Genomic DNA, 12,222 nt, shown 5'->3' on the forward strand with positions numbered 1-12,222 from the left:
CTAACCGGCATGCAACGGGCGCCGATCGCCGGTGATCGATTCTGCGCAGATCTGGCTCATCTCGAACGAGCCTAATGATTCATCACCTGGGCAACCTACAGCAGATTTCATAAAAATCTTTTTTTTTTCAAGAAACATTGTCAGAGACCAAAGTCTTGGTTGAGACAGGGCATTGGTAAGGGTCAAAGTATGGAACAATGTAATTCATAACAGATTTCATGGCTAACTGTCTTAGTTTAAAAAAAAGAAACATCACTGTGTTGGACACTGTAAATAACAGCCTCTAAAAGAACCTCTGCCTTGTAATACTCATAATGTGTTCCAGTTATGCAAAACCATAACCTTCGAAGGAAGACAACAGCAGTGAGTTGTTTTCCTGCAAGCCTTTCACAGATGGAAGAAGCACAGGAGGGGGTCGAGTTCAGCATAAAACCAAATACAGGCAGATATTTTCACGTTACAATATGTAATTGTGTGCATGAGCTTTCACACAAATCTTCCATTCAACCAAAGCGTCCGGTTATTCTTGGCAGCAGTTACGTCAGTATGACTGCAGATGCTCTTGTTTCCTATTCCACTTGAAGCACGAAGCAGACATTAGGATTCTCTCCTGCCTTTCGTTCTCCTCAGCCAGCAGTTTCCCCTCTCAGCCTGATCTCTTTTCTCTTCCTTCATCTTCCATTGACCTGTGAATCTAGCAAGGCAACAACACACAGTAATGATTTATTTATGTTAGGGAAACCGTCTTCCCCTCTTTTCTTACAACTCTTTCTCTCACACACACACACATACTACACACACTTTCACTCTGTCCCTTCTTGTGGTTGTATGTCTGTGAAACCATATGTGACAGGGATGCTAAATGGGGCGTCCTCTCCTGTGTTCTGATGAGATGAGGAATGTGCAGGTGGCAGAGCTTACAAGCACAACTCTCTCTCTCTCTCTCTCTCTCTCTCTCTCTCTCTCTCGCTCTCTCTCTCTCTCTCTCTCTCTCTCTCTCTCTCTCTCTCTCTCTCTCTCTCTCTCTCTCTCTCTCTCTCTCTCTCTCTCTCTCTCTCTCTCTCACACACACACACTGCTCCACTGCAGTGTCATGCTGACATGACAGCATCTCCCAACTCTGGGGTTAACTTGGATAATCAAGGAATTTTCACTATTTCAAGGACACTATCTTCTTTAATTTTTAGAAACACAATGTGTCGAGTGACACTACGTGATGACATCATCTGCAATAAGAAGACCTTTTAGTAACAAAAGTCAGATGTTAGTGCTTTTAAGTGCATTAGTTGTGCATGTAGTTCAAGAATTTCAAATATCAGCTCAACATATCTGCTGTAGTCAGGGTTATTTTTGGAACAGTTTACTCTACAGGGAACGTTGGCTGCATCCAGTCTCGCCCATCATCGCCCACAAGAACAGGGGAAGCCTCGTGAATCCAAACCTTATGTTAACTATACATATAAAATCTTACTCATAAGCAGGCCTAGTCATGTATCATTTATAATTATTACTTACAATAATATGGTCTCATACATTTTTTTATTGCTGCGTTATAGATCAAGGATAAGCCATTTGTAAAAAATAATATTTGAGCTACCAGGTTGTTCAAAATGTCCTCCTCCAGCATATCATGCTTGTCTTTTTATCCATCTCTTTAATTCCCATTACCACTTGAGATCTGTAAAAGAGCTGCAGAGCATCAAAACCAAAACACATGTATTTACTTATTACTACAGAATGTAGAACTCTAGATTTGAGTGAATATTGGAGTGAGCTACCTAAAAAGACAAAATGAGGATGATGTACATCTGAGTTGTAAATGTTGCAGTCATAAGTTGTTAATACATGTGTTTTGGTCCAATGCTGTTCAGCTCTTTCACAGCAGGTAGGTACAGTAGTGGTGAATTAAAATAATTAAAATGGATACTAGCCAAATTCCTTTTTCAGAACAAGACAAACCAAATTTTGTTCTTATTATTGGGTTGATTCTTATTTATTATTCTTTTTTTATTTTACCTTTGACACATTAGTTATTATAGGATAACCTGCTGTACATTTTGTTTAGGCAAACAAAAGAAAAGTATATTTGATGAAGGCTATAAAACGCGGAATATTTTATTTGGTGTAATAACAAGGTTTTATGGTCACCTATTTATTTTATCACCACCAAATGTGTTCTGTTTGTGGCAAAGTGAAGACTAACTAATTCATTGCTTTTCTACATTATGGGTTTTAATAAGAAAGTAAGTAAACTTTATTTATGTAGCACCCTTCACAGACAAGAGGGGTCACAAAGTGCTTTACACTAAAACAAATAAAAGCAACAAATAAAATACTAAACTATATTGCTAGTAAATACTAAACTACAATGTTAGTTAATATATATATAACGGTTTTTTTTGGGAGATTTAAGGCCTTTATTTGTTCAGGACAACTGAAGACACAGAAGGGGATAGAGTAACATGCAGCAAAGAGACGCAGGTTGGAGTCAAACCCGCGGCCGCTGCGTCAAGGAGTGAAACCTCCACTGTATATATGGCCTGTCGGGCGAGCTAGCCAGTTGCCCTGAAAACACATGTATTTAAAGGAAAAAAATTGTTAATTTTGCAACAATTTGTCATGGAGCTTCAGGGAATGTGGGACCCAAGTGCAAGGACAGCAGACACATGGGTAAGCTCAGGGATTTATTATAATGAAAACCAACAAACAAAAGGTGTCCTGCAACAACGGGCAAATACAAAAATAGGAACAGGCAAAACATATTAACACCATGACCAACAGGGTAGACGACACACAGACACTCCAAAAGAATAATACAATGATCCGACGCAGGACGCACAGAGACTAAATACAAGAGTATTTAACGAGGGAACAAGAGATAGGTGACACGAGGGCTGGGAACAGGTGAAAGACATCAGACAATCACAAGGGGCACAAACGGCGGGAAGTAAAACACCAGCCAGAAACCCAAGACTATCAAAATAAAACAGGAAACAGAACATCAGCACAATCATAACACAATTAAGCAATGAAGATGTAAAGCCAATGTTAACGGTACACAAGGGTGAAGCAAACTCTTACTTTAATAATGCTTGTTGCTACAGATTCTTTCAGGGACAAAAGAATAATATTCTCATGTGAAAGTTGACCAAGAAGCTAATCATTTAAAACCCGCTGTTGCCTTCAGGTGCTTTTACATGACTGGGAATCTAACACTGTTACCCATTAGCATCTGTCTTTTTTGTCCAACCATCTTCAAATTACTTTAGCTGCAGTCCACCCTCCCAGTCCTCCTCCAACTACTGTCAGTCTTTTTGTTACTTAGTTAGTCTCTCTGTCAGTCAGGTAGACAGCCAAGCCGTTATGCCTCCGGGGCGTTCCCTGCCAATGCTTTTCCATTCATTTGTTTGTTTGTCAGAGAAAGAGGGTGTGAATAGTGCAGGGAGACGAAAAGATTTTGGTCTAGTGAAAGATAGTGAAGTGGAAATTTTTTTTCAATAAAGTAAACAAATTGCTGGAGCGGCTGAGAGAGAGGAAGATAGAGAAGTGTCAATTTAGAGAGTGAGAGCTTAGTGTCAGATTTTTTTTTTAAAAGAGCGTGATAAATAGAATTTCATTTTTTTTTTCTGAGTTTACTTTAGATGAATGTGTTATGTAACAGAGGGAGAAAAAGCAAAAGCTTATGGTTTAGAGTAAAAAGGGGGGGACTGAACTCTGTTACTTAACAGAATGGGGGACTGACAGTGCGAGAAAAGGAAATTGTTAGTTTAGCGAGGGGGGGGGAGTCAGGGAGAAAGATAGATGGCTCTTTGCCTTGTGTGCTGCTGCCAGTCATTACCTAGTCAGGCCTCAGCGGCAGGTTGGCAGCGCCAGCTCTAATTGAGGAGGCCGGTGGCTTGGAACAGCAGAGACAGAGGCAGGGCTAGCTTTCTTCCTTGCTTGTTCATAAATTAGCCTGTCACTCATTACATCCCAGCTTGTGGTTGGGATCAGAAAACCCCATTTCCAAACACATTTGCATTTGTCAGAAATTCCTATAAAGCAGAAGCTGATGAAGCTTGATTGTGTGCATGTTGAAGTTTTTGTTGTATTAATGGTGAATAAGCTACTTGTTTTGTTGTTTTTTACAGATGTGTTATGATGTGGCCATCAGAATAAAAAAGATAATTTACAGCTGTGCATCAATATTCATTAACCCAGAGGAGTGGCCACAGCATGTCTTGTTCAGCATATCACACAACTCCCACGCCCACATTCCCGCACTCTCATACTCACCAGCTCATCAAAAACAGCTGTGTCACTCTTATCATGCTCTTGCTTTTCCGCCGCATATGCGACAGGACAGGTATTGATCAGGCTGCTCCTGAGAGGCTGCCAGATAAACTTTACATCATCACCAGACAGAGGATTTCTGGGGGTCTGTTGCCATCTGTTAATGTATGATGCAAGTTGGGGAATGTGAGGAGAAAGTAGGCAAAACAGAGAGGTGGGCGTTGTAGAAAGTCCCAGATGCCACCTCTAAAAAGACGTTGCATGGTATTAAACTTGCACGGCTCATTTTTTCATGTGACAGCAGCTATCTCCATATTTCACGCTTCCACTTCTTTCCTCCCCTCAAGTCTCGCTGTCACACAGTCCCACAGCCTCCCCCGCCACTCTCCCACCCATCTGTACCCCCACCCGACCTACAGCCCATCCATTCCAAACCAACCCGGCCCACTGTGGTGACAGCGCCGGCACGCAGTGAACATGCACAATGCATGATGATTACAAGCCGCTCACCTCGTCTCGTAGTTTCCACCTTACCTTCCCATTCCCAAATCACACATAAGATGGAAACAAACATCACATTTATCACAAACGATTCACTTCAGTTCTCGTTTTGAAATCGGGCATTAAATCACGCTAGTATTTGCAGACATCTAAAGGGGGCTTAGCTGAGCAGAAAAGTGCAGAGTTGTGGAAAGACAACACAATTTTGTAAGACTTGGGTGTGAAAGTTGACCTTCTCTTCTCTCCAGGGACCGTCACTCATCGCCATAGATACTCAGCTCTCTGCAACTCAGGAAATACCATTAGTATTAACAGAGTTGTGTGTTCCCCATCTTTCCCCCCCCCAACCCATGAAGAGAAAGAATTATTTTGGAGATTATTTGTGCTGACCTATTATGCATTACAGTCCTTTTACCATGGCAACTTGAAATAAGCAAGTATCATTAAAGTATATTATGTATTACCATGACACTGTTTAAAGGACTAATTATTGCAGTTTTATTTATTTTTCTAAGGAGCAAGCTCAGGATATGCACCTTATGTTGTAGACAATGGCTGGGATACGATTCTGACGGTATGATGACCTTCAGCAAAAATCACTGTTTCACGGTATTGTGATGATGCAATTACAGATTAAAAATGTTGAACAGTTTTTTTCCAAAAGCCTACTGACTACTGATAATATTGTTAATACTGTGCAATTCCATTACTGTGGAATATCTATATAGCGTGCAATATAATTACTCTAGCCCAATGTCTATTACTCATTGAATATTATCACCACTATTGGGTAATATTCAAATAATGTGCAATAACCCACTCTGCATATAACACTATATATATACTGCATATATAAAAAATATTATTATTACATATTTTCATATGTATATAGTGTCTCAACTGTGCACCTTGTGTTTTTTGCATGTTGGCAAATCAGTCGATTTACTATCAAGGCTAATTTTGTGTTTTTCCAATAACTTGCTTAGTTGTTTTAATAAGTATATCATTTCAAAATTCAGTACCACACTAATAACTGGATTATGTTCCCTGGTAACATTTTTCTAGTGCTTCATGTACCACATATAAGCCTTAGGGATCGGGGTAGGCATGCAAAGTACAGGGCGCGGACACTAGAGACATCCACTTGTGGCTTTTAGTTTAGTAGTGGCAACAAAAGCACTTTGGTTACGGCTACAGAAAGATTATGTATTACGCAAAACATAGTTGCTGTTGCAAATTAGTAGTATAAAAATGGTATTTCTTCTTTTTTTCACGTCACATGGTCGAGACCTGGTTGTAAAATGAACAATGTTGCAAAGGTAACATGGACCACTAAGAGAATGTATTCCTGCTCTAGTGAAGTGGCTGTCTTTTGACATATAGAACATTAGGGTTAGAACAAATCATCTTGGATGAGCTAATGTAAAGCTTGGAGCCATTCCTGTGTTTCTAATTAGTCCCGGCTTTGGCGTGCCTGCCAGCAGGCTAATGGTTGGCATGAGGCAGTGGGACAGCCCAGCTGCCCCCGTGTCCGCCACTCTGCCCCAGGGGGGAGTTTCTAGGTCCACTGCTGCCTCGGTGAAAGGCGATAAACAGCAACCTGAATTAGGAGGGGAAAGGTAGCTCACACCCCACATAACATTCTGTCAGAGGCAATATCTCATGTTTAAGGGGAACTCTCCATCAGCAATCTGATCTCTACCAGCCCTCGCTGCGCCACGCTCCACTTTTACACTTGCAGTGTGACCCTGTGGAAAAGCACTCTACACCACAACAAACTGATCAACAGTGTCATGAGTAGGTTATTGATATACAAGTATAATATTAGACAATTTAATTTCAATTAAATTTAAGCATCAGCAGATGAACCTTTTTATCATGAGTGGTTGCACAGTGGTCAAGAACAATAAAGGCCTTTCCCCACAATGGTGACATGAACACAGGAGCACCAGCAGGCATTTTTGCCAAACCACCAAGAGCAAGAGTGTGGGGGGAAAGCAGATAAAGGCAGAGAAAGATAGTATGAGATTATATCTATACAGTTTGAAGCGAGGAGGAGTGAGGGGTAGAAAAGGGAAAAGAAGGGGAGAGAGGGGAAGAGTAAGGGGCAGAAAAGGGGAAGTGAACAAGAGAGGCAGAGAGGGAGCAATTTAATGCTGTAATTAAGTTCCTGATAGCACCCTGGGAGATGTGCTTTGGCGTAGCTCCAAGACAGCTTAGCATTGCACCAAGGCTCTTCAGCCCACTATTTATGCTTACACACACGCACGCACACACACACACACACACACACACACACACACACACCATTCAACAAACAGATATTTAACTCGAGCAGGCTTTCTGCGCTCTCGAGCCAATTGCAAATTCCCGAATATGTGTCAGCTTCCCCAAATTATGCATCGACAAGAAGAGACAAAAAGGAGGAGCAGACTGGCAAGAGAGATGCCAGTGAGAAACCATCACTCGCAGTCACTATCCTGTCACTCATAGTCACACTGTTGTGCACACAAGGTAGCTTCCTTTACAAGTGCACACAAACCACCGTTACGAGAGCACGAATGGAAACCTGTTTCAGAAAATGTTCTTTTCTTTCATTTCATGTTTACAGTGCTCCTATCATGCCTCTGCTACCTGAAGCCTTTCACAGCTACCCGCTGCACCTAGTGTTCTTCTTTTTCCACTATCTTCTTTGGCTGCATAGCAGGGCATACATATGACTCAACCATCAGTTACATGCTGACCTGGAAGATTATAAGTTTGACAAGAGGGCTAATGTGGTTGCCAAGTTGTACAGGTATGAAGACTGTGGAAAAGATAGCAGCTAATTTGCCCTTCTGTGCATTAATGTCAAGTTAAATAAAAGTGCTCACTGAAAGGAGGAGAGAGAAAGCGGTAGGACTACACAGAGGAAGGAGATGACAAGGAGAGAGAGAAAGAGAGAGACGAAGAGAGAGCAGGCAATTACAGCCAGCCCTCTCCAACAGCCCCATTTCTCGCCTCCTTCAGGCCAAGCGGAAAGCAGCACGAGCAATAGGATCTAACTGAGGATAACGCGCATCGATAGGATCTGAGATCTCTCGGGGATTGGTCACCAAAAGAGGAGGAAAAAAGGATACAGTATCGCAAAGAAATAGATGTTACAGTGACAAGAGAGGGGAACAAGTCAGTCGGAACCGATAGATTCTGAAGCTCTTTACAACTACAGGACGCCTCCCGTTGGCACGTGTACGTCGTGCATGTCCTCTCTCTCTGGGGATAAAAGTGCGTAAAATTGTATCGGTTTTACGCACGGTGACACGCCGAGCCGGAGAGACGCGGATACGGTCCTGGACGCACGATGCTGATCGGTAAGTGTTAAACACCTTTAGTACGCCACTGTTTACCGGCGGTGATGTGCCCTTGCTAACTTCAGTAATCCGTGCGATGCATTAATGAAGAATATCAGAAAAACCACTATGGATGTTTTAGAAATGTTGCAGCGGTACTACTATAGATAAATAGTCTTAAGTATCTCATTCTGTCATCTAATACAAAAAGTATCTGACATTCAAACACAGTGTTGAGAGGAACTGGCGGACTTAAAGTCGTTGCAGGAATAGCCTATTAAAAAATACTGGTGAAGTGTAAATTCTGGCGCGCACGCGTTCAAAGAGAATATTATGATTGCATATTGTGTGGAATTTATCAATAGCCTCGGTCATATAGTCGTTTACACGTCACATGGTCACTGCAGAGTTTGAACTGTATCGATCAAGTTATATGGAGCTCAAATAAGAAACTGAAATCCAAATGTGTGCGTCCTGACTGGTGCGGAGTTACGGACACCTCAGCCACCTTATTCCACCTCATTCCTCAGTAGCTGGAGGTTTGTTCTTACATTTGGAAAATAAAGCTTATGGCTTTGGTAAAATAATAATGATAATGTGAAATATGTATCTTCTGAAAAGTCCGAAAGCATCCCTAAGTGTTAAAAAAAGAAAATCTAACCTGCATGTCTCCGTCACTGGGCATCTAAATGGAAAAGAACGGTTACCTCGATCAGAAAATAATCAGCAAAACATTTTTTTTTCCTAAAAATTGATTGTGCTGGAATTATTGGCTATTTGTGTGTGAAACAGGGGTATGGAAGGTTATGCGCATGGATCACTGAATAGCGCGGTCTCTTAATTATTTTTTTTAATTATTTTTTGGGAATATAGTTTGCATCTTTTCTTGGTGATATAGTCAAACAAGCTTCTAAAATCATTAATGAACATTTATTTTCGAATTTGAGAAGCTTCAGAAAATTAGTTCATTTGTTTGTATTAATACAATTGATCACAATGTTTTGCATTATAAAAGTAAAAGAGATTTTAAAGATGGAAAACATTATCTTGATTATATTTGATACGTTTAAGAGAAAAAAAGACCCAATAAATACAGAACTGAAAACTTCTTTACATCATTTGGATAATGAACTTCATCTAATCTCTAATTATATCTGAGAATAAAGGTGCACATTTCTTTTGTGTGGGCTGAGCTGAGGGATGGACCAGCACCGCTGGGTTTACCTGAAACAGCCCTGGCTCAATCTTATCTTTTCTCCTGCCAAACTGCAACCATACTTACATTTATTTTTTTCTGGCTGAACTGAGCTTTTAGTTCTTCCTTACATTTCAGAGACAAACTACTAGAAGATGGAGGAAAAGGTAAAAGCGAAAGGATGAGATTATTACAAAAATCTAAAGGGAATATGCTGATTTGTTTAGTGGCTTGGATGGTTAATGGTTATATGCTCAAAACATACAAAGTTACACCAGGCCTGTAGATGTGATGGATCTTCCTAAGGGAGGTTGTGGGGTGCTTTGAGAGCTTGGTGCTCTTAAAATGGCTACGGCGCATGGGCCAATGACTCATGCAAATGGATGCCACATTAGCATTTCTCAAGATATTTACTTTTCCTCCCAAACACCACCTATTCCCTCCGCCGATGAGGATGGATGCACCAAAGCCTTCAGCGTTGAGGTGTTTGACTGAAATGTTGTCTTTGTTCCTCTCATGTCAGTGATCAGTCCCTTTCGCCCTTTCAGTCAGCTGGTAAAAGAGCAGTTCTGCTGTCAAGTGAAGCCCTAACTACTCAGGTCTTTGTCTTGTGCTGATTTCAGCTCTGTCATTTAGTCATCTTAAAAGCCACTTGGTGGGTCACAGGGGAGCTCTGTGGCTGCATCGGCTTCTTCTGAGTACCAGATAACAGCCGTTACTTGACGACCGCCATGATTATTCACCATGTTGCTGCCTTCTGAGAGGCAGGGTTCTGTTCCTATTCACTATTGCAGGTGAGGAGGAAAAAGAGCTGGTGGTGTGAGCTCAACCTTGTCTCACATCATCCACCCATCCATGACCCCCTGCCGTCCCCCCATGCAGTCAGGAGACAGGTTGTGGGGCTGTGGGAGGGCTGATTACAGGCCTGTCCCTCTGGGAGTGGGTGCCATTCTTCCCCTTCCACTCCTTTTATTATCTGCAGGATCTGAGGTGGGGGGTGGGAATGCATGGGAAGCAGGGGTAATCTGCACTAAACAGGGTCCCAAGCTTGAACAGGGCTAATTACACGGGGTTAGGGTTACAGTCCGAGACCATTGAGTGGGGGCTGGCCACTCCCTGAAAGCAGTTCGGTAAGAGATTATTGAAAATAAGTAGATTCCCATTAAATAGCAGTGTTCTTTCTTAGTAGTAGACAAGCATAATGATAGCATATGCACAGTATACGGTATGTGCAGTATTATGTATAGCCCTACAGCCAGTCATGGACCTTGAGATGTCTGGGTTCACTTGACCTTGGTTCCAGCTTTATTGTGTAGAGGCCGGAGGGGTTCCCAAGCAGTAGGGAGCAAGATCCGGCTGATTGAAGTGGTTGTGCAGGTGGAGGGGATGTAAAGGAGGGGGTTAATTTAAAGGCAGCACTGCTGGAGTGAGGGTTTTGGTCCACTTCCCACCAACTCCACATCTGCACCATCAGCCTCTCAGACGAACAAGCTCTTCCTCGAGTGTGTGATTTGCTTTGGTCTTTTCGGTTAACACAGCTTTGGGCTTCTGTCTGGACTGACTGACTGTGTGTGTGTGTGTGTGTGTGTGTGTGTGTGTGTGTGTCTGTGTCTGTGTCTGTGTCTGTGTGCACATGCATGCAAAAGCAAAGTGTGAGAGGGAATGAGACATTATGATGGATGGTTCTCCTGTGCCTGCTGTCTCTTTGTTCATCCCTCGTGGGCCAGTGGGATGAAGGTGGCAGCTCTACAGCTCCCGCTCAACCCATTTCTACCTTGTCTCTGTCACATTCTCACACACACACACAGCAGAGACAAATAACCCATTAGCTCAACAAACACCTCACCTCGAATGACAAATATGTAGTCAAACTGACTTTATTTTTTATTTTTCATTACCTCAGGTCCTATTAGTCTGCATCATCTCAGTAGAAACTCCTGTAACACTGAGAGCAATGTCTCATGCTACCACTAACTGTATAATATATTATTAGCGATGTTTGTCTGTTTTAGTTATTATTTGTTGTCGGCCGCGCCGGCTCAAATTCCCGTGAGCTTAAACGAGCTAGAAACTTGAGGGGAAAAGCTTGGGGGAATAACTAGAAATGGTGTGCATGTGTTTCTATAGAAATATGAACCCAACCGGCCCCATGGTGGCGTTGTAATTAGGCTGTAAAATGCAAACTTTGAAAGGCCACATCCCCCACACTCTAAGTCCGATTAACTTGAAATTTCTCACACAGCTTAATGTGCTCTACAAAAAAGCCTCATGGATCATTAAGGCCCGTCGAGAAAGGTTTTCCACCATTTTTTTTAATTTTGGGAACAGGAACAGTGGGGCTTGTTATCACTCAATTTTTTTTTGTCTTGCTTTTGTTTCTATTCTTGATCTTTTTTAAATGTAGAGATCAGTCCATGTATGGAAGAGAGTTTAAAAGGAGGTTTCCTTTCATGGAAGCTCAAAGTGTTGTATATCCTTGTTGTGGGTAGATGTAGCAAGTTGTGAGCCGGTGGAAACACACACAATACAAGGTGAGTCTGAGATGATGTTGCAAAGATGGGGTATTTATTGTTCACCCCAAGTAAGGCCAATACGGCAAAATAGTGTTACAAAAATAAACTACATTATGGATAGCAAAAACAAAATACTTTCACAAAATAAAAGTAAACTGACAGGAGAGTTAAGATGATCAAATAAAACAAAACCACTGATTTCTTATGACCTTGAGGCAAGTCATTGCTGAGGGCCTCCTACAGAGTTATGCCCTACTCCCTCCGGTGTTCCTCAGGCTCTCTCCGACTCAAGCAAATGCCACTGCCTGTCCATATAGGCCTGAAGCCCGCCCCTCAAATTGGAACATTCCAATACTACAAGACAGGGGTGGCTCAGGTGACTAGGCAGCACTGAAGGCTCTATACAGACAAT

The 12,222-nt window shown here is 42.0% G+C and overlaps 1 protein-coding gene across 5 annotated transcripts in view; it reads left to right on the forward strand.

Moving 5' to 3' along the window:
• znf385c (zinc finger protein 385C) overlaps positions 1-12,222 on the forward strand; it is a 147,646-nt gene that overhangs the window by 89,193 nt on the left and 46,231 nt on the right. The window contains exon 1 of one of the 5 annotated variants that reach the window (XM_034894814.1): positions 7,717-8,123. The exons of the other annotated variants lie outside the window; for them this stretch is intronic. Coding sequence (XP_034750705.1) covers positions 8,114-8,123 — 10 coding nt within the window. The 5' untranslated portion in view covers positions 7,717-8,113. Of the gene's footprint in view, positions 1-7,716; positions 8,124-12,222 lie in introns of those variants that run through there. 5 annotated transcript variants of the gene reach the window in all.

Source organism: Etheostoma cragini, chromosome 15 (genome assembly GCF_013103735.1).
Source record: "Etheostoma cragini isolate CJK2018 chromosome 15, CSU_Ecrag_1.0, whole genome shotgun sequence".
NCBI classification, from domain to species: domain Eukaryota; kingdom Metazoa; phylum Chordata; class Actinopteri; order Perciformes; family Percidae; genus Etheostoma; species Etheostoma cragini.